Consider the following 23,310-nt stretch of genomic DNA (forward strand, 5'->3'; position numbering starts at 1 on the left):
GTTGTCTTCCTTGAACTTCTCCTTTCTTGCAATATCTGTTGGTTCTATAATATTCCCTGTCACAATATCCAAAACCTTGTTCTTTGCAAGAATAAGATCAATTCTAGTCTTCCAAGCTCTGAAGTTTGAGGCTCCTTCTAACTTGTTTTTTGATCTCATAGAAGAAGCCATGGATGCAAGTCATCAAGAAGGACTTCAACAAGAATGATCTCAAAGTTGGGTTTCTTCAAAGGTGATCTTTGTGTTCCTTCCTTCACCAAGCTCTGATACCATGTTGATTTTCTAAGTGCAATAGAGACTAGCACCATATTTTTGAAAAACTAATAATTACTTTTGATGTTGATCTTTTTTTAATTATTCCAATATATCATTTAGTAGTTATACTTCAGAAATTCAACCATACAAGAACAATAGAAGAATAGAGATCACGATGCACAAAGAAGACACACGATTTACTTTGGGAAAACCCACTAAGGGGAAAAATCCAACAACCTTTTCAATAGAGAAATTCTTTTGTTCAATAAGAGACACACCTAGAACTTCTAGACATCAACTAGGTCACACTTGGTCAAACGCTCCAAGTCAAGCCTCCCAACCTGATCTAGTGCTTCACTTTGCTTGATCTGACCTAGAATTTTGGCCCTCCTGTAGCTGCCAAAATCCTGGAATGTTGGCCCCCTCCAATTGCCCAGAAATTTTGGCCTTGCAACAAAAACTGCTCATAAATATGCAAGTTGCAGAGAGGGAGATTCTATCTGCACGTGCGAGCTTGAGAGAGAGGGAAATAGATGCAATTCATCTTCTTTTTTATCCTCCTTGTCCTTCTTGATCTTTGCTAGGATGCCCGAAAACTTTCTTCTTGAGAGAGTGCGAATTGGTGGTAAGAGAATGAGGTCAAGTTGCCTTTATGTAATGGTTTGCTGGGTCGAATGGGTGTGTCCTTTTCCTGGGGCTGACTTGAATTGGAGCCAAAAATTTCAAATTCAAAAATTCAATTTTTCTTTTTTCAAAAGTCGAAATGGAACTTGACTCAAAATATAATTTTCTTTTGACTCTAGCATTTAAAAATATGCTTTACAATAATCAATATAAATAAAACAAGTGACCAAATATACATTATGGAAACCACCCTTAGTTACAAAATTCAACACTTATGTGTTAAAATATTTGACAAAGGGTAATATTGTTTGTGGCAACATTAGGATAGATGTTTTTTTTCATGTAATGATTTTTTATGTATTTTATAATATTCATGTTTATTCTTCCATTTTCAAAGGAACATTTCGCATTTAGTTTTTTCCATAATCGTAATTTTTTTGAGAATATATGTTTTATTTTGATATAAAATGTTTGGGAAAAAATTGTTTTTAAATATTTTATTATAATTAAATTTATTAAATTTATTATTATTATTTTATAGATATTTATAAATATTCAATTTTCTAATTTAAATTATATATATATTTTAAATTTCTAAATATAAATATAAATATATTGATTTTTCAATTTAAAGAAATATAATAATATATTTTTTAATTTATAATGTTTATTTTATTGTGTCTAGACACTCTCAAGCTTAGTATGGAAGAGATGTTGTAAAGTCATGTTATGCTAAACATTTTCACTCAATCAAATTACATAAAAATAAAATAAATTAATAAAATTAATAATTATAATCAATAATTATTAATAATTAAATCAGCCTAGATCCAGCTGAACTTAGATCTATCAAGCACTGAGAGTGATCAAATCTCTGGATGTGCAAACTTTTCTTCAAGTTTTGCACTGAAAAAAAAGGTTTGCATTTTGAGAAATTTAATCCCTCTTGACACTTGATAGATCTCGAGTTAAGATAGATCTAGGCTGATTCTTAGAATTATAACAAGTAGTCTTAAAGTAGACACTCACTGCTTTATAGTTATTATTCTTGTTTAAGTTAGCAACTAAACTTTTTATTGCAACATTGTAATAATACCATTAAAAACCCCAACCATTGGCACTAATTTATCATTAAAAAACATCTCACTTCCTCCTTCATCACATCCTCTTACCATACATACTCACTAAAAACCCCTTTTAAATTTTAATTAGTTATTCATAAACCTAATTCAACAAATCCTCTATTTATTATTCATTGACCATCTAAAAAAGATCTAATCTTTAAACAACTTATTTAAACCAACTTGTGTCACTTCGGTGTTCCCTTTCCCACATAACCAACCTGAGTCACTTCGGTGTTCCCTTTCCCATATCACCAACCCGAGTCACTTCGGTGTTCCCTTTCCCACATTTGAAGGCATATTAGTATCCCTCATATAAAGAAGTATGGGCAATCAATTGTCTTCAAAGAAATTCAATCATGAAGTTTTGACCCAATTTATAATGTTTTTGGTATATTACAGAAGAATAACATTTTTTTTGGATTATAGAGAAATGACAATTTTTTTGGATATTGAAATCCATTTCAGAAATATAAATCATCCCACTCTCTATCTCATATAACTCATATAGAGGAATGACAACCAATTTTTTTGAATGTTAAAATCCATTTCAAAAATATAAATCATCCCACTCTCTATCTCATATGTAGAAATGAACCTTCCAATCCATCCCCACACTACTATTAAGAGATAACAATTAACATACTCTACTCTAATCTCCACCATGAAAGAAATGGAGCATGTACCCTTTGAAAATAAAACCCATATTTTTAATAATTACGCCCGCTCTCCAACTTATACTTGTATTGGTGTAAGAAAGTAATTCTAATCAAAGAAGTTATTTTAAGAATATTATCCGTTGGTTTACGACTAATAAACAGTTTTTATATTCAAGTTAATAGAATATTAATTAATAATTTGAAATTTTATTATTTAAAATTGAATTAATATGTATAAAAGATAATTTATGATTTGTAAATATATAACCTATTGGTTAAAAAAAACCTATTTGTTAAACTTTTTATTTTTAGAGATTTCTAAAATAAAATTGTAATTTATGCAGATAATGACTCTATCCATCATCTGTCATATATTTTAATTTAAATTTTAATAATCTTTTTTTACAAGGATCACTCAAATTAACAGAGTCACCAAAAACTTAAACTCAAACTGGTGCATTCTCGTGAATAGCTTAAAGGATTTGTATGACGAAGGTTATGCCATCGACATTCTTATAACCAAAGGTCAATAATCCGCTGCTTCAGCAGAAGAGATGTGAAAAATGTTGTTTCTGACCGCTGTTTTTGGCAATTGGGGATTTGGACTGGTTTCAAAGAGGGTGTTTGAATGATTTACAAGGGAAAATGCTGACGGTGAGTTGCCCTATGGCAGCACCATGCGACGATAGGATTTTGCTATCAAGAGGACTTACAAGGTTGAGATTGAGCAGAATGAAAATGACATTATATACGAGAACTGATGTTAGCGTTGTTCATTCTTTGACTGATTGCGAAATTGATATGAAGAAATTGCCTGGAAAGAGGAGGAGGGCCGCAGTGCTGCGCTTGCTGAAGCAAGGTAGTTGCCCTCATCAAATCCTTCAAAACGTGCAGGGAGGGGACCCAGTACAGTTTTGGGCAGTGGTAGATTATCTCAAGGCTCGTGACCGGACAGAGGACGCTTTGCAGGTAAATTTCCTTCGGCCTATCCTCTGCCATATCAATTGGGTAGGAATGTTTTGCCAGTTTACAATTAAATCACCACAGTGGAATGTCTCGCACTATTAATTTTTTTTAATTGTCACTGCAGTCAACAGATTGAAGACCACCCGTTTTATATTTTTGGATAATTTTAGTAAAGTCAACAGGAGTGAAGATCATCCATCTCGTTAAAATGAACAGTCTTGATATTCTTGTAATGATTATTTGAAGGAACCATGGAAACTAGGTATTGCTAATTTCCAATGGAAAAAACAAAATTGAATCGCACCCATTTTAAGTTTTCGCTAGTTTTCTATGAATTCAGCAGGTTAAATCCCACTCTTTTTTTAGTTTTCAATGAAAGAAACAGAGTCTTAGGCCACTGATGATGTGAGTGATTGCTATGGTAGCTTTGTGTGGACAACTGTTTGTCGGTGGTGTATGCCTTTCTCCATCAGATCTTTTGGAAAGATAGATGTAATTGATCAAGCTGCTATGTGAAAAGAGAGGAGTAGCCATCCGTTCAAAGGCTAAGACAAGTAGTCGTTCAAAGGTTAAGACAAGTAGTCGTTAAGGGGAGTGTTGAATATGCAACTTTTACTTGTTTTACGTGTGATCATATGTGTGGATTGTTAGGATAGTTAGTCATTATTAGGTAGAGTTCATCTCTATGAGAATAGTCTGTTTCTAGGCTTTAGAGAGTTGTTAGATTTAGTTGGTATGGGAGATTCTCTCCAACTATATGCTTTCTAGTTTGGTGTAAGGTTGAGATTTTTCCTCAACTAATAGATTGCATGATCAAGGTAGTTCGTCTATCTTGAGACAAAGCTTGTTGTATTGATATGTACTCTATTTCATTGGATTAATAGAATGCTTGACACATTCTTTAGTGTGTGCACTATGTGTCTACTTGGGTTTTTTAACATGGTATCAGAGCAGGTATGGGCTTGACTCCCTCACAAGAGGACCTAGGATTATTATAGATTGGAGAGTAGAGGAAATTGTTGTGAGTGATTGCTATGGTAGCCTTGTGTAGGCAACTGTTTGTTAGTGGTGTATGAGTTTTGAATCTTGATATTATTGTCATTATTCTTTGAAATAACCATGAAAATTTGAGCTCAAGGTATTAGCTCAACTGGTTGTTGCCAATGTTGCTGGACATTTGGCTAGTTTTGTGAAAGCAAGTGCCCGGTTCGAGTAAGGCTACTAGTATACACCAAGATGTTTTGCTAGGGATGTCATCCATAATCATAGAATGATTATCCAAAAAGGGTTTATGGCCGCATGTTGGTAAAATTTATTTTAAGGATAAATTTGAACTAGTATGACTAAATTGCGCATATCTTTTAAGTATTTCAAGACGTTTGGAGGCAATTAGGAGAATTCCCCAGGTCTTTAAAACCATGACAATCTCATAGTAGGTCAGTGCTGGTGTATATCTCTTAAGCCATTTTAGAGTGTGGGCATCTAACAAGTGCAACGCATGCATTTGAGCCTTGGTTATGTCCAAGAATTTATTGTCATGTTTCATCAAATATATATAATTCACGTTGAAATAGCCAATGGTAAATAGTACTTAGGAAGGTTGAGTGTCGTTATTACATGTGAAGACGTGGGCTTCCTTCTTGTACAACTGACGAACTGTCAATTCCTGGACTATGCTTGTATTACTTGCTCCTAGTGAGCATTTCTCTATGTCATGGGATTAAATTATCCAATTGCCAATAATAGGAGTGGACTTAATATTATGTGAGGTGGAGCAAGGTGTGGAGGATTAAGCAAAACTCCTATAGTAGATCACAAGGATACTATTCTTATTTGGGATGATAGTAAAGCTATGTTCACAACTTTTAAATGAATGTATATGGAAGTTGAGATCCTTCAAATATAGATAGGTAGGTAGATAGATAGATAGATTTTATTAAATTTTCCATGAGATTGAATGGTGCCATATCGATTTTGCTAGCTTTATACTAATGTTACCTGCAATGTATTACATTTAGGACCAATGCCACATGTCTTCTTCTAATGTTCCACTAATGTTATATTTACACTACACTTTGGATTTCACTTGCCTTTATATAGTCCCCTAATCATAGGGATGTGTGGCACCATTTACATCTCGATAGAATCTGGATACAATTAGGAAATTCAAAAGATACATATCGTATATTTTATAGCAAGATGAGTACTTGCATGTAATGCAAGCTTAAGAAAGCGTTTCATTGTACTCATCATTTTGTCCCCACTTAAGTAGAAGCTATTCCCAAGATGAATATCTTCAACTAAAATTCCTTGTAGTAGGAGGTGTGGGGAAACCTATAATTCTTCCTTGGACAAGGGGTGGCACACTCTTCTCTAAATCAGTGCCTTGGCCTAGAGTATGGTCTAAAGGAGGTCATATATGTCTTTCCATGATCTTATTGAGGGATGGAGATGTCATCCATATGATCTTAGAGAGGAGCGTGAGACGATTCTAAAGGTGGGATTGGTTAATTTTCCAATAGAGGAGGAGTTGATTAGCTACACAGGTTTGCTGAAGAAATGGAAGGTCTTGGTCTAAGTTAATATAGGTATGTGGGTTGGTATTATACAGGGATGCATACAACACTCTTGAAACAAGGGATAGGGTTACATTAGGGTACAGACACATATATGAAAATTAAAAAATACCATTTGAAGAATTGCCTTACCAACCTCTCCAAGCTTATATGTATGACATTTCTATCTCTACTACATAGGATCAATGGAAAGCCATATATGACCTCCTTCAATGGATATGGATATATATTTCATCATTATAGGTTGGGCACAATATATTGGAGTTCATGTATTGTGCCTTGGGATTCATGTACCTACTTTGGGATTTGTGACAACATGGATGCCACATCATCATTAAGGTGTTCATATCAACACATCGCCCACTTATTAGCATATGGAGCATGCATGAGCCACTTATAGGAAAATTTTCACACACGTGGACCATTAGAGTACATTTCTTAAGGGCGGCCAACTCCAACGGTTGTTATCTTTTGGCATAGTGCCTATAATTGCACTAGAGTAGTGCCATTACATGCAAATTGGCCATGGCATTTGTAAAATTGGGTCATAACAAAAAATCAGATAAAAATTGACCAAGTCATGATGTTGTAGAAATTGCTGCGTATTTTGACCACTTGACGTCCACGTGTGTGGGATTCGCTCACTTTGAGCAAGGCACTCCTTTGACTAAGGGTTTGTTGTAACAAAATTTGGACTTTTCCATAGTTTGACTTGGGCACATGGTATGATCTCATGGTTTTACCTAGCACATGGTATGAACTCATGGTTTCACACTAGCTCATAACATTGTATATGTGGTATTGAACGCCTCTTTTCGTATATATGGAGGGCACCTCTTTCATATTTACTTGTTGATGTTAAACTTCTAATTCCAGATCTCATTTAATATTCGTAGTATATTATGAACCTAGAAAATTAAATCTGAATCTACTGAATAAGAAATACACTGAAATTTTAACTCAGAAATTTTCAGTGGAAGCAAACACTGAAAATAATTCTCACACACAAAAATTTACCCTCCAATTGAACTTCACTTTATTAATCAAAACAATGAGGGTTCCCTAAATGGGAAAATGACCTTGAAGAAATTTACAACTCACAGCAGAATTTTACAGAGGATAAAACCTGAAATTCCATGTATGGCTGCTGAGAAATCCTGTTGTACAACCATGAGTGGGCCTAGTTGGCTCAGTTGTACTGCTGTTGCTAACTTGGCCTTCTTTCTGGCTGGAAAATCCACCACTAAACCCTCTTTTGTTTTTCTCCTGTATGAAATTCCTCTCTACTGGAAATACCGTTGCAAATTCTTCCTTTGGCCTAAGTTTGAATACTTAGCAAAAACTCCTTTTTCACCCATTATTCTTTCTCACTCACCGAGATATTTTTTTTCTCAAATTTGTGTCTTCTCTCCATAGGCCACCTTTTATAATTCTTTATTGAGCCAACCCCTAACCCTAATCTCCAATGCGATTGACGGCTGAAATTATACCTCACCTCACTTGAGACCAATGATTGAGATTAAGTCTAAATCATTAATGTAATTAACTTAGATTTCGTTAGACTTTCCTAGCTCAATATCCAACATTATTTATTTGACTATAACTAATGTGCTTTCCCAAAGTTAGGAAAAATTATAAAAAACAACTTAATCAATTAATTGAGGTTAATTAAACAAGTTTCCTAAGTGAGACTTGGGACGACTTCTACATGATTAACGCCTAGCCTATGCAAAAGAACCTATCCATTGTCAAACTTCAACACTCCCTCTTAGCAAGGAAAATATTCTGCACCACTCCTAGCTTATCTTTGTAGAAGACAAACTTCCCTTTTACGAAGGGCTTTGTCAGAGTATTTACAACTTGCTTATCTATGGAGATATATTGAAGCTTCACAACTCCTCTCTTGATCCTATCTCTGATGAAGTGATACCTGATTTCAATATGCTTGGACCTATCATGAAATACTATTCTCAGAATGTTTGATACAACTTTGATTATCTCAATAAATCAATGTAAGCTCCAACTCCTGGTCAAATAGCCTAGTAAGTAACTTGCGAATCCAAATAGCTCCCCAACTTGCTAAACTCACTGCTGTATACTCTTCCTCTATTGAACTAAGTGTGACGAAAAGGCTGCTTCTTGCTGAACCATGAAATCATTGCTGATCCAAGCTGAAGCAACACCTTGAGGTGCTTTTCCTATCTATTGCACTCCCATCCCAACCTGAGTCTATATACCCCTGCAACTTCATTCCATCACTCCCAACATATCTCATCCCATACTCCATTGTACCAAGCAATTGTCTGAGTATATGCTTTCTTGCAATCTAATGCACCTGCCTCTGTTCCACCATGAACTGGCTTGGAATGCTTACAACAAATTAGATATCTAGCCTAGTGTTGACTAGATACGTCAAGGAACCAATCAAATGCCTTTACAATGTGGTATCCACCAACTCTGAATTTGAAGTGCTTAGTTCCATCGGATTGGTGATCATAGGTGTAGTCATAGGCTTACAATCCACCATCCTGAATCTCCTCAGAACATCAACTACATACTTCCCTTGTCCAAGGAAGATCTCGCTTAGCTGTTGCCACATCTCCAACCCTAAGAAGTAATGCATCAAGCTGATGTCTTTCATTTGGAACTCTAAAGTCGAATCTTGTTTGCACATAACAATGAACTTCTTTGCACCCGTGAGAAATAGATCATCAACATACAATACCAAGATAAGTGGATCATCCTCAACAAGTATGAAATACAACTTGGGATCCACTTCACTCTTGGTGAAGCCCATGCTAAGAAAATACCCATCAATCCTAGAGTACCATACCCCCGATGCCTGCTTGAGTCCATCCAAGGCCTTCCTAATCTTGCCTACATGAGAATCCCTCCCATGTATCTCAAAGCCCTGAGGTTGCTCAATGTATGCCTCCTCCTCAATAAGTCCATTGAGGAATGTTGTCTTCACATCCATCTGATGTATCTTCCACCCCATGACTAAGGCAATAGATATGATAGCTTGAATGGAAGTATGCCTGGCGACTAGAGCAAAAGTCTCCTCATAGTCAACTCCCTCTTTCTGGGAGAACCCTCTCACCACAAACCTCACGTATTTCTCTGCACTGCCATCTGCAGCATGCTTTAGCTTGAAGATCCACTTAAGCTCACCAGTGACATTCCCTTTGGTCTTGAAACTATATGCCACACATCATTCTTTATAATGGAGTGAAACTTCTCCATCATGGCATCCATCCAAGCCCGTTGATCTGATGCTTACTCAAAATTGGTAGTCTCGGAATTAATGATGCTACTTATGAGATCCATATAGTTGGGAAACTTCCTCGATGGCCTACTCTCCCTAAATGTACTCCTAGGAGCCTCCACATGCTCCTCAGCATCCCTTAATGTTTGTTATAGCCAATGAGGCCTCCTCTCGACATAATTGGAAGGAGCCTCCAATTCCTCCTCCTGACTTGAAGATTGAGTCCCTAAAGTGCGTGGCGATGAACTTTCCTCAATCTTTGGAGCCACTTGCTCCTTGTCTTTTGTCTCTGGATGGGACTCATGCGACTTCTTGAATGCCAAGATCTCCTCATCTTGACATGCCGACTCACTGTGGTCTTCCTTTGTGCTGGAATAAAGACGCTATATGCCTTTGAGGTCTCATTATAGGCCACAAATATGCCCTTCTCCCCTGAGGGCTTCAACTTTGTCCTCTTCTCTATTGATACACAGGCATAAACTTGACAATGGAAAATGCGAAAGTGGCCATTTTTCGGCTGCATTCCAAAGAAAGCTTCTTCTAGTGTCTTGTCTTCCAAGACCTTATGAGGACTCTTGTTTTGCACATACACTGTAAACATGTTCTCTCACTTCAATGGGGAGGTTAGTTTTTGACCCTAGTCTAGTGGGAATTCCTTGAGCCCTTAGGGTTATAGGAGGGGCACTGCTTGGGAAATTTGGATTGAAGTAGTGTGTCCATGATATTTCACAGTTACCACTTTCCATTGTTCTCGAGATTTCACCTCCATTCTTCAGGCTTGTGGTCATTGGTTCATAGGGATTGACACACACTTATTCTCATCCTTGTGTTTGGGCCGAAAAACTTTGCCCTAGAGGATGATGCAACTAAAAGAACGATAAAAGAATAAATTGGCCACAATGAAAGAAAAAAGAAAAGTTAAAATGCAAAAGATGGTCGGAACATTAATTATTGTGTGGGAAAATCCTAGCATGAGCTCTACCCCCCTCATTAGCCATCACCCAGTTCCTTGAGCACTTGATGCTCCATCACATTGATCCCCAAAAAGATCTTTAATTGAAATGTGATTCATTCACTGTTTAGAAATTGTTAATGCATGATTTAAAAACACCATTAAATACATAAGCATGAAGAACTGCAACATATTAGAACAACAAACCATGAGAAGCTATGTTGCACGACACTTCTAGGAACCCGACATTTCGAGACCCGTACCCGAAACTTTGAAACTCGGTCGAAACTCGACCATAATGTAATCATCTATGAGAATTAATATAGACTTGGTTTTCCTTCTAAATTTTCATCTATGGGTCTTATTCCCTTTTTTTCTTGCAAGATATTGTGTTATTCATTTATTTATAATGTTTATATCTATATATATATATATGTTTATATATATATATCATATATATATATATATATATATATATATATATATATATATATATATATATATATATATATATATATATATATATATATATATATATATATATGACATTTCGAGCGACGTTTCGGCCGATGTTTCCATTTTTGGGAGGTGACATTTTTAAACGTACCCGTTTCGGAAAGTCTGAAACGTTTCAGCGCTTCGTGCAACTTAGATGAGAAGAAAAGTGACGCAAGAGATTATTAACGAAGTTCGACTATCTTCAAGCCTACATCTCCGGGCCCTGGTCTTCAACGGGGAGGCCTTTATATTAGAAATTCAAAGCCAAAAAAAAACATCAAAGTTACATCAACAAGATCCCTGGCTGGTCCAGTTGTGTTTTGCTCGACCTCAGAATCCAACGCAACTGACGGCTCAGAAAAAACCTCTTACAACTCCCGGAATAAACCTGCAAAGTTCTGCCTCCAAATCTCCAAAGCTGCTACGAAGCTCTTCTCTGTTGCACAAAAAAATGTCACAACTTCTCTTCTTTCATGGCACATGGGTGTAATGTTAATTTATAATCTTTTGAAACTCTATACATGGAAATTGGTTGCAAATTTGTTAAACATAAGATACAGTTCAAAACTGCACCATATTTAACATTACATTTCGTTTCGGTGCAATGGAAACTATGCACGAAACCATACAAATATGGCATATTAACAACAACCATATTAAACTTCGGCACGTTCATATGGTTTCCAAACTTAGCATATAGTTACAACTTCTCTGATGGTGGTATCCCATGGCTTGGAGCGGTGCATGCCGTTTAGACCCGTGGCATGTGACCATACCACCCTTATCTGCACAGTGTTGTAACAATGGCGGTTCTGCATATTTCGTAACCATGGCTCCCAATTCTGCAGTGGTTTCGTTGACAAATGGTTTCCAACTCCACACCATTAGAACAATTAGGGCTCCCTAACTGAGAAAATGGTCTTGAAGAAATTTACAACTCATAACAAAATTTTACATAAGATAAAACCTAGAAAATCCCTATATGGCTCCCGAGAAATCCTGTTGTATGACCATGAGTGAGCTTGACTAGCTCAACCATATAGGTGTTGTTAACTCGACCTTCTTGTCGATTGGAAACTCCACCATCGAACCCTCTTATGATTTCCTCCTGTATGGAATTCCTCTCTACTAGAATACTACTACAAATTCTTCATTTGGCTTGAGTCTAGATACTTAGGCAAAACTCCTTTTTCACCAATCGGGCTCTCTCACTCACCGGGAAAATGTTTTTCTCAAATCTACCTTCTTCTCTCCTTAGGATGCATTTTATAATTATTTATTTAGCTAAACCCCTAACCCTAATCTCCGAAGTGATTGACGATTTAGATTGGATGTAACCTCATTTGAGATCAATGGTTGAGATATGTCTAAGTCACTAATGTATTTAACTTACATTTCATTAGACTTTCCTAGCTCAATAGCTTGTTACCCACCACTTGTGGGTGACCACACAGGAGAATTTTTCACCTAAATTTGTCTTCAGCTAGCAGCCAATAGCGCCTGATACCCACCAGTGTAGCCGATATTGTGCTAGATGTCTCCACTCCCTGAGCCAGTCATATGTCCCCTCACCCATTTGTCGAGATCATATGTTTGAAGGTGGGCCATCCAATCCTAAAGGTATGATTTTTCATTATGCAATTGGGTGCTTATGCTTGTTTTTCTTGGGCACACTTGGGTATGGATTATTGGGTGACTTGGAAGGAGGAAGGGTTTTGACTGTAGTCTTGTTCCCTTACCTTAACTGAAGGGTTAATCTTCAACCCTAGTCCCGTGGGATCTCCACTACTAGCTTGCAGCTTAAGGATGGGCACTACTTGGGAAACCCTGATTTTGATAGCGCGGTGCTATTTTCCCGTTTCACATTTTTCACTCCCCTCCGCACATTACAAGCCCCTATTTCATCATCTTCCCTCTTTGGGTCCACAACGCTTTGGTACTCCCTCTCCCCTTGTCCACATGTCTGGGTCGAGCTTGGAATGATGCCCCAGAGGTTGATGCAACTAAAAAAGGATAAAATCATAATATGTCCACATACAAAAGGAAATAATACCACAAAATGCAAAAGATGGTTGGCACAATAAAATTTAGCATGTGGACAAAAGCCAAACATGAGCTCTACCCCTTATCATTATGGCCATCACCCTAGTTCCTAGGCCCCTATGAGTGCCCCCTACATTATTAAGGAACCCATGTATGTCCCAACCCCTGGTGGGCAATGAACTGCCCCACCTTAAAGGGATAATCACTACTATATCATACACATCATGCTCTTATCCCTTGGAGCCTCGAGCAGTAAAATAAAAAAAAAGTCAATAAAAGGCAAAAAGAAAATGAAGAAGGGTGGAAAAATAAAGGCCGGGGTAGCTCATGTACCAAGATTGCTCCATCCTACATTCATACCCAAATATGTGGACATCCTTCATCATTACCACCCTTGAGCCCATGGCATTTGGCCTTGAGACCCTTGTGTCCCCATTCACCTCATCATTATCCACATGACACCAACCACTTAAGGGATGTACCTTGGACATGTCCTTCACTTTAGGGGTTGGGAACACCTGATAGGGTTGTTTATTAACCACTCGTACCAATGGAGGTAACACCAATACATGTTCAAAGCCCCAAATTTGGAAGGGCCAATATGAAGTCTCTTTTCTGCCCTTGATTAACAACCGTATTCATTAAATTGCACTAATGAATTATTGTATTTGAAGGTGAGCAGATGCATTGAATCTTATACTTATTTGGCAGGTGGTTCATCATTGGCTAAGCAACTTAACTGGGGCCCAACCCCACCAGAGGATCATATTGACACCTGTAGGGGAAGCGTTGAGAGCCATGGGATTCCATCATGCGACAAAGTGTTACCTCATGCCATAGGCAACCTCAACACCTTCAACAACTTGTTCATTGCCCTAGATGCGAGATGATGCACTTGGACCAATAGTGCCCCTAGTCGGCTTAGCATTGTACAGGGTTTGGCAATTGATCCAAGGCCCAAAGGAGGTTTGTCTCATCCTTGAGACATGGGAGGGCAAGCACCATTTTTTGTGTTGTCATTTGGAGCAGTCTACAGGGTTATTTTACACCAGGAGACCCATGAGACCACTACTTGTGGCCCAAAACCACCTTGGAGCACCACATGATGTTTTACTTGGAGATCAAGGGGCCACCCCCTTGACCATCGTTCATGGAGCCCTCTTCTTCATCATGGCACCTTGAGGACTTGATTAGGCCTTTCAACGACCCTCCTACACCATTGCTTCTTCATTTTGGCTTCGTTTTGGATGGCTTATTCTACACTTTATGAGCTATTTGGTGGGTTTGTCACCAAAGTTATGTTATTTTGTACATTAAAAGATTTTTAGGGGCATCTTAGGCTAATTCAAATTAGAAGAGTCCCATATAAATAAAGCTAAGCCTCTTTTGTATCATTCATCATCATCACACTTGGATCTAATTCTCTTAAGGAATTTCACACTTGTCTTGGTTGTCTATTGGAGATCTCTTGATGCATTTCGATTTTTTTGGAGCTGAAATTCCGTTCTTTCTTGGAGCCATCTTCTTAATCTTGGATTGGATATATCTCTTGTTATCTTGTTGAAGATTTTTACATGAAAAATGTCTAATGTGGAAATTTTGTAACTAGCTCTTTCTTTTGTGCCCTAATTATTGAATATTATTGTAAAAGATTGTTAGATTGCAAATTTGTGCATGTTACTCATTAATAACAAGTAGATGAATGTTCCTAGTGGAGTAAAACTTGTTTTTCTTCCATGAAAATCCATAGATCTTGGGTGGGTAAATGTTAAAGAGTGCTTGCTAGGGCATCACTTTTTAGCCTCCTTGAAGACAATTTTGGCCAAATTTCGAATCACATAGACTCCATAACCCAAGGGTAAGGCACTAATCCAAGTAAATTTGGTGATCACCCCCTTTTCCCTTCTCTTTTTCTCCTTCCAAAAATTTTCAGCCCCTCTCCTAGACTACCAACTAGGGCCTCCTACAAATTGCATTAGAAAGGAGCTCTTGCAAAACCACTTGGACAAGCTACTGTGTTGGTGTTTCCTCTAGCTCTCCTCCATATTTGAGGCAATTTCCACTGTTGGATTATGAGAAAACTCAAACCCTAGTTGCGTTCCTAGAACAATGTTGCACGAAGTGGGAGCGAAGCGGAAGCGTTTTTTGGAAGCGGGGACGCCGAAGCGTCATTTTCCAAAAATCTAGGAAGCGAAGCGTCCGCGGAAGCGTCTGCTATATATATATATATATATATATATTTATATTTTTTTGCATTTATACTCAAAACAAACATTCCAAATACCAAATTAATTGTAGAAGACATGAAAACATGCATATTTTTGCATAAATCAAGATAGATATAACATCCATTGTACATTAATGATCTAGAATCTAGATTCTTCTCCTCTTGTCTAGCCTTTGCCTCTACCTCGATTGTCTAGGGATATTAGTCAACATTGCCCAACTTTGATCAAACTACCTAATTCAAGACTTAAAATATGGTAGAAAAAGCTTAACATGTTTGATCGATGATTTTGACTTGATTGAAAGGTAATTTTTTGCTAAGGGCGTGCCGCGTGACAAAGGAGTTCAACAATTAACACCACCAACACCAGGGTACATATAGGGCTTGGTGCTCTTGATTAAATGCTAATCGCATACCTTCATACTTGATATAATCTAATGAAATGCCACAATCCCATTGATCCTGAATACTTGAAAACTGTTAAGTCTGCTGAATTTTGAATAGGATATGAAATTCTATTTTCTCCATATGAAGTCCAATGAGGCTGGAACCACTCTCAAACATTCTGAGTCATTTCATGGTAATGTTAAAAATTTAAGTAAAAGGTTGAAAATGAAAAATAAAGGAGAATGTCACTTTTACTTTAAGAATTTAACATTACCATGAGGGAGCATCTGCTATATTTATATTTTTTTTTGCTTTCATTTGTCACCCTAACCCAAGGTGGACCCACCCCCAACAAGCAAACTCACCTAAAATTTAAAAAAAATTTGAAAAAAAAACGATTTTCTAAATGCTTTTCCGGAAGCTTTTCTGGAAGTGTACGGAAGCGTCTGGGAAGCGCCTGGGAAGCGCCGTACGAAGCGCGCTTCGGCGCTTCGGAAGCGCCAGCGCTTCCAAATTTCCAGGAAGCGTCTAAAAATTTCGGAAGCGCGCTTCCGGCCAAGCTTCCTAGGCGCTTCCGTACGGGACGCGCTTCGGGGCTTGGAACCGGGGGGGGGGGGGGCGCTTCGTGCAACACTGTCCTAGAAATCATCTTGAACGTCTTGGTAAGAGGTCTTCTTGAGGGTTTTGCACATAGTATTTGGTGGAATAAATCATTCAAAACCCTTTCCCTACACTACTTGACCTAGTGAGCTCCTTGGATGGTCTTCTCCCATGGTTATTCATAAACCCTAGGTCTCATGTGGTCCCATTCTATGTCTCTCAAGAATAAGCGAAGGCCTGTTCAAAGGCATATAAGCATCATACAAAGCTTCTTGAGAGGTCCTAATCATCTTTGGAGCCTTGACCTTAGGCCTCCTTGTCATAATTGGATATCATTAACCCTAGGTCTAGGTTTCCTCATAGCTCTTTCAGGAAGAGCTTTTAGCTTCTCTTGAAGCATTGAGCCTTTATTTTGAGCCTCTCCTTTGAATGGGCCTTGGAAATCACATTATACCTTGTCATTCATTCTATCATCAATAGTGATTTCCTCCATACTGGGACTCCTCCCATCGGTGAAGGTCTGTAAAGAGTAGGGGACACTGACTGAGGTGACAGTGGGTCTTTGTCCCATTGTTGTCATTTCGTTTAGTAGTTGTCCCTTAGGTACCTCTCTTAGGACCCTTGCTAGATTGTGTGGCAACATAGCCAACATTAATTAATCGAATTTCATTAATGCACTTTCCCTAAGTAAGACTTAGGAGTATAAAAATGACTTACTCAAGTAATTGATGTTAATTAAGCAAGTTTAATAAGTGAGACTTGGGACGACTCTTGCATGCTCAACACCTAGCCTATGCAGAAGAACCTGTCTTCTGCTAAACTTCAACAGTTGAGAATAAAGTGGAGAACTTTCCTACTATTTGTCCCAAGTATCTCTTATTTTCTATTGAGTGATATTTCATGGTTTCTAAGGAGAATTAATATAGCTACAGCCTACAATATTGAAATGGTAACGGCTATTGAGGGAAAGACAAATATTTAAAGAGGTATAAGTTTGACTCTTTCTTGCTTCAATATTCTTTAATTTGATTTGTGTATGTACTTAGAATGAATATCTTTATGATTTTGTTCTCTTATATCATGCTTGGTTAAAAAAAATATCTGTAATTATTTTGGTTAATTTCTTTTAAAAGATTTAATCCCCTATATATTTGCTAGCCTATTGCTTTTCAGATTTTATGTTTTTCTCACAACTCTAGGTGTGAGAAGACTTCAACATTTCAGCAAGGGGACATCATCAAAGGAGTAGATGACCCATGGCCCAATGGTAGGCAATCTTTCCTCGTCATCTTTAAACAAAAAATTATATTTCCTTCCTTTAATTTTCTAAGAGTGTCGAGGATTATTTCGAGTTAAATCGCATAATAACTTACTCCACCCAAGAATTTACATTGCTGAATTTTTTGGTTTAACTTGGATTTTTCAAGTTTGACTAGGGTTCCATTTTATTTCTGAAATAGTTGACTTGATAATGGTGCCTTTAGTTTTATTTGCGGGTTAAAGATTACTCACCTGATTGGCACGTAAGTAAATTCAACAACTAAACTTAATCTTAACAATGTCCAGTGAATATATGGCACTAATGCATGCATGGTGATAAAATCTAAGTGTGGTTTGGCAGTGATTGTGGATGTTTCACCATTCTACAATATTTGATTTCATCTAGTTTGAAAATACAGTTAAGTGAAGTTGATGCTCTTTATGGTGACATGATCTATCCTTCAACTGAAACTTAATATATCTTTTCATACCACACATGGGAATAGTTAAATCTGTTTAATCTACAGTGGGCGCAAATAATTCAATGAGGAATTCCTGCATATTTTCTCAAAATGATACTACTTTGCTAGCACATCTTATTTAATGAATGATGGATTATTTGACTGCTGATGATAGAGTCTGAGTTACTATTCTTTACTGTTGGTATATTCACATGCTCTTCACATGATTTAAGGTGCTTATAATATTGAAAGGGTGATTGCATACATTCCGGTTTAGCAAGTTTATGATACCAAACACATAAAATAATAATCTGTGGATGTAACGCACTTGATCCAATGATGTTTTTGTCCAAATATTAATGCATAGGTTTCATGAGCAAATACATCAGTGTATTTACATGCAACCGGTGATTTCCTTCTGTGGTTTATTCATATAACAGAGCGCTATAATTCTTAGTTGATTAATGGTTCTTTTGTTCTACTTTCACGATATTTTGTAAACATTTCATGGTTGCTGGATTCATATATATTGAATCTCTTATGGTTATGAATTGCATATGAAACTCTGGATTATTGATAAGTTATTTCAGCAAAGTTTGCATATGTGGGTATAATTTTTCCATTTCTGCGGTTTAATGAACTAATGAACAATGTTCTCCTAAACAAATTCCATAAGATTTCTAGTAAGGACTGTTCACAAGTACACTTTGCTAAATGCTATAGCAGCAGCATGTCACTTTATTCTGTGGATTTACTTGAATTTGGTATTCACATTAAGATTTCTTTTGCTGAGTTTTCATTGCATATTGTAAACACCTTTTTTACTTGATTCATAACAATCCACACTTTGCACAATAAATATCAATCCCACGGTCCACCAGTTCTAATATCACTGGGGAACTTATTCAGTCAACACTTACACTCGCACAATCCATTTGGGTTTAGGTCCTCACCCTTGGTAACTTTCTTTGTCCTTGGGACTCTAGGAATTGCATCTTTGGCTGAGTTAGTGGTCTAAGTGAGCTAGACCTAAGCTAAGTCTTTCCCCTCTACATTCAAGCTTAGGTTTAGTTTAGGGAATCCTCCCTTGGCTGGGATCTTCCTGGCCTAAAGAGTGGAGTGCATCACTAAAGTGACAGGTAGTGATTCACTTGATAGTATCCTTAGGCTTCCCCTTGAGTGAGGTTGGGATATTTCCTTTAGGGGGAGTTTGAGAGATAACAATTGGATTTAGATTGCCTTAAGGGTTCCCCACTTGAGGTAGAGGAGAGCTAGCCTAAAAAGAGAAAGATAAGGCTATTGAGGTGACAGTGGGTAGCTTATCTAAGTCATCCCTAGTGTTTCACACTTATGATTTAGGACTTTCACATTAAGTGAGAACCTAGGCATTGACATTTTGGTGCTATTGCCAAGGACAAATTCTGTTATCTCGTTTCTTGAATACTTAAGATTCATTTGTTGAAGAGCATTGAATTCAAATTAAAATCTAGTTATAAGAGCTCATCTGGCAACTCCACAAAGTGACTTGTGCCTAAGAGGTATTCCACAAGAACATCCTCCCAATGCTTTCTTCATCTGTTCCTAGAACTGTAGAAGAAGACTGAATAAAGTTGGGAATTCAAGCACATCAGATCATACTATTGTTGAAGATTTATGGTGGTTGTTTGAAGATAATCTCTTGAACCCAGCTTCAATCAACATGGCTGTTCTAGATCCTGCTCATTGGTTGGATGATTTCTTTCAAACCTTTAAACTTTACCAATGTTAATGACTATCCTCACATTCTGATTCCTTATTGGAATTAGTATCCATATTTGTATTTGTGTCCTTCCTTGAAGCTATAAATTGTATCTGGATTTGTATCTAATTTCATAAATTTTTAATCTTGATTTCTTGATTTCTTTGGATTTCTTTTGGTTTTATTATTCATGTAATATGGTATATTCTCTATGCTAGGTCTATAATGGAATAATTTTGGCAATGATACCCTTGAAATCCAAACTTTTCTGTAGTTATCTTAATGCAGACCTGCAGTGCTTTTGTTTGTGGGTCCAAGTTCCAACTGAAGTATGTATGAGAAAATCCTCTCTAGCGCAATCAATTAGCACAAGGACTCATTGATTTTGTGTTCTTCCAACAGTGTTTTCTTCTTTCATTAGGCAGAGACAAGGCCAGAGAATTGAGTCTCGAGTATCAATTATATACTATTTCTTATTTATCATTTTCAAATCTTTTCTTTCTATTAATACAAAAAGTAAGATTTCCAACATTAACACCATAGGAGGCATTGATCATGGAGCAATTTATTTGGATCCAAGATACCGAAGAGCCCCTTTTTATGGATCGGGAATTTACTTGATATTGAGCAATCGACATCAGGGGCAGATGTTTCTAGTTCATACTATTTAGATGTTGCCTCATGCCATGGTTGGTATTTTCAAATATGTAATATCATGATAGCATCAATGATTAGACATAGCCACATATATGATTTTGGATTTTAGATTGATATTTTGCATTGTGTGGCACTGATAAATTTCATATTAGTGAAATTGTTGTTATTATTTTTCCTTGAAATACACATTCTGTGGAAATCCATTGGGTATTTCTCATTCTGAAGATGGTATCCAAGGTAAACTAGATTTTGCAGAAGCTTGAAGCTTTATGAACAGAGGGCTCAAGATCGTTACAACAATATACTCATTAAGAGCACAACATGTCACATGCAGAAATAGAACTTGGGTGGGGATAATAACAGTTATTCCTCCCAACCACCCAAGCAAGACCCAATTGACCTTATTATTATTATTATTTTTAAAAATACAAGTTGCGTATTTTAAAAATTCAATTATATTTTCCAACTTTTTGTTGTGTCCAGGTTAAACTCTTATACCCTGGCTTCTCAAAGTCATTTCATGAAGTGAGATCTTCAACATTGATTTCTCATCACTAATCTCCCTTTTGATCTTTTGTATCAGATATCAATCCAAAAGTCCTAATTGAACAAAGATATTTAAGTTAGCATGTGATTTATAGTCCCGTAATTCTTTTTATTCCCTATCCAGTCCTTCCCTCTATCAAACATATATCAGACATTATGAGTGAAACTACTATTACTGTTACACATAGAAGAAATATTAATAGTCAGTGACTCAGGAGTCAGTAGTATCCTAATCTTGCTTGAGCATGTTAGGAATCATTCAATATAGCCTTTTCATTCTATATAGTTTGTGTTGCTCTCTGTTCTTTGGATGGATTGAGCTGATGTAGCTACCTTCACATAGTTTCTCATTTAAACATTTTGAAAGATGTATTTGAAAATCTTTCCAGCAATCTCTTTGAGGGACCTACAAGTGGTTTTGATATAAATTTAACATTTCCTGGATATATGTTTAATCAATGACTGAAATTATGGTCATATCCGTAGTTTTCAATTTTCAACGAGATGAAGATGTGCTTGGTGCGTTCATTTAACTCTAGCTATAAAAACTAAGCCCCTTGGGAGCAACAATCTTAGGTCTTGCAGTGCCACCTAAAACGGTTTTTTCATAATTCAATAGCCTATTTTCTAAGATTTTGATTCTAGTGACATTTGGGATCTTGTTGAATTATCTTTAGTATGACAGTTTTTTCTTATACAGTGGATTTACCGCATATACTTAACATCAATGTATGAAAATATGAAAGGGGGTATGACTTGGACATATTTAGTACTATATAATTCTTGTTTGCTTATCCTTTACTGTTTAGAAGGTAATTGATCTTTCCTTGCGGTGATTATTTTAGGTTTTCCAATGGTGGAAAAACCAGGTTGGTTACAGAGCTAAGGAACACTATTACACTCCATTCATCCACATTTTGCGCAAAGCTCGAATGCCATTCCAAGCTCAGAATCTTTTCAATGAGATGAGAGATGAAGGTATTCAACCCAGTCTTGCTACTATGGCAACTTTAATGCTATGTTATGCGGAGAGTGGGTTTCCTGATCAGGCTCAGAATCTCTGGAATGAGATTTCAAATTGTGGCTTCCAGCCTGACACTGTTATATGTATGGAGTTAATGGATGCCTATGGAAAGATGGGTTTTTTTAATGAAATAGTTAGGATCTTCAAAGAAATCAAGTCCACGGGTCATATCCTTGATGCCAAAATCTATACTACAATGATATCTTGCTATGGCAAGGGGGGGCAGCTTCAGTTGATGGAAAACATTTTTGAAGAAATGCGGTCAGGTGGGTTCAGTGTTGACTCATCGACTGTCAATCTTATTGTGCGGTCTTATAGTTTTGCTGGTTCTTTGACAGGAATGGAAGAAAGTTATAGGTGCCTGAAAGCATACAGATATTTTTTAGAGGAGGAAACAATTAGGGAAATGGCGTTTGCTTATATCCAAAAGGAAAGGTTCTATCAGCTAGGAGAATTTGTGAGAAAGGTAGGTCTCAAAAGGAAGAATGTCGGCAACCTTCTTTGGAATCTTCTCTTGCTGTCATATGCTGCTAATTTCAAAATGAGAAATCTGCAAAGAGAATTTTTAAATATGGTCGATGCTGGTTTCAAGCCTGACCTAACAACCTTCAACATTCGTGCTCTAGCCTTTTCAAGGATGGAGATGTTTTGGGATCTTCATGTTAGTGTCCTTCACATGCAACATATGAATATTGCTCCTGATATTGTGACATTTGGTGCAATTATCGATTCATACTTGAATGGCAAGATGGCCAACAAGCTCTCCTTGGCTCTAAGTCAAATTGGAGTGCATAACCTTTATCCCAATGTATTGACCGATCCTTTAGTTTATGAGGCATTTGGAAAAGGGGATTTCCATGTCAGTGCTGAAAATCTATTGCAATACCCACATAAGAAGCATCGAGAGAAATGGACATACTCCAAACTACTAAGATTTTACCTGAAAAAACACTTCAGGAAAGGTCAGCTATTTTGGAATCATTGAAACCCTGCTCTCCTGATATATTTGTATTGGATATCAAGTTGATCACAGATAAGCTGCTATGGACTGCACAATGCAAAGAGCAGAGTTGAATTGAAAACAAGGGCTGTATGTCATAGGATACATATGGTATTTAAGTCCTTGTTGCATAAATCTTCATCAATAATCTAAGGCAGCTCAGCAGGCATCTTCTGAGATCCATTTTTCGTTGTCATTCTTGTACAGACTGTACCAGGGTTCTGTATATTTGAAATATAAAGATTTGATCCATGCTTTGTTGTCTTCATGTATCGATTCAAGTTCAAAAATACAGGAATGGTTTGAACTTTGGACTATTACAAAACAATACTTGTTATGTGGACTATAGCTGAATCTTCTGTTCATCTACATGAGGGAGAATCGTTGCACCTGAATCTTTACTTTTATTGGTTTTTGCAGACAAGCAAGTGAGCTTTGAAAAATTATAAAA

The 23,310-nt window shown here is 36.9% G+C and overlaps 1 protein-coding gene across 1 annotated transcript; it reads left to right on the forward strand.

The window, feature by feature from the left end:
• Positions 1-3,091: 3,091 nt before the first annotated feature.
• On the forward strand, positions 3,092-23,310 carry LOC149176557 (uncharacterized). Its single transcript, XM_089419937.1, has 2 exons — positions 3,092-3,628; positions 21,681-23,310. The coding sequence occupies exons 1-2, from the start codon at positions 3,305-3,307 to the stop codon at positions 22,842-22,844; spliced, it is 1,488 nt and encodes a 495-aa protein (XP_089276063.1). The 5' UTR covers positions 3,092-3,304; the 3' UTR covers positions 22,845-23,310.

Source organism: Pinus tabuliformis, chromosome 4_1 (genome assembly GCF_031772625.1).
Source record: "Pinus tabuliformis cultivar Carrire ecotype Pingquan chromosome 4_1, CPIR1, whole genome shotgun sequence".
Classification (NCBI taxonomy): domain Eukaryota; kingdom Viridiplantae; phylum Streptophyta; class Pinopsida; order Pinales; family Pinaceae; genus Pinus; species Pinus tabuliformis.

What these genes read in the sequence shown, in the direction of transcription:
- LOC149176557 (XM_089419937.1), top strand. Translation starts at nt 3,305, where the DNA reads ATGCTGACGGTGAGTTGCCCTATGGCAGCACCATGCGACGATAGGATT. An exon ending in GGACAGAGGACGCTTTGCAG is followed by an intron (nt 3,629 to 21,680) that starts GTAAATTTCCTT and finishes TGATTATTTTAG; the next exon opens with GTTTTCCAATGGTGGAAAAA.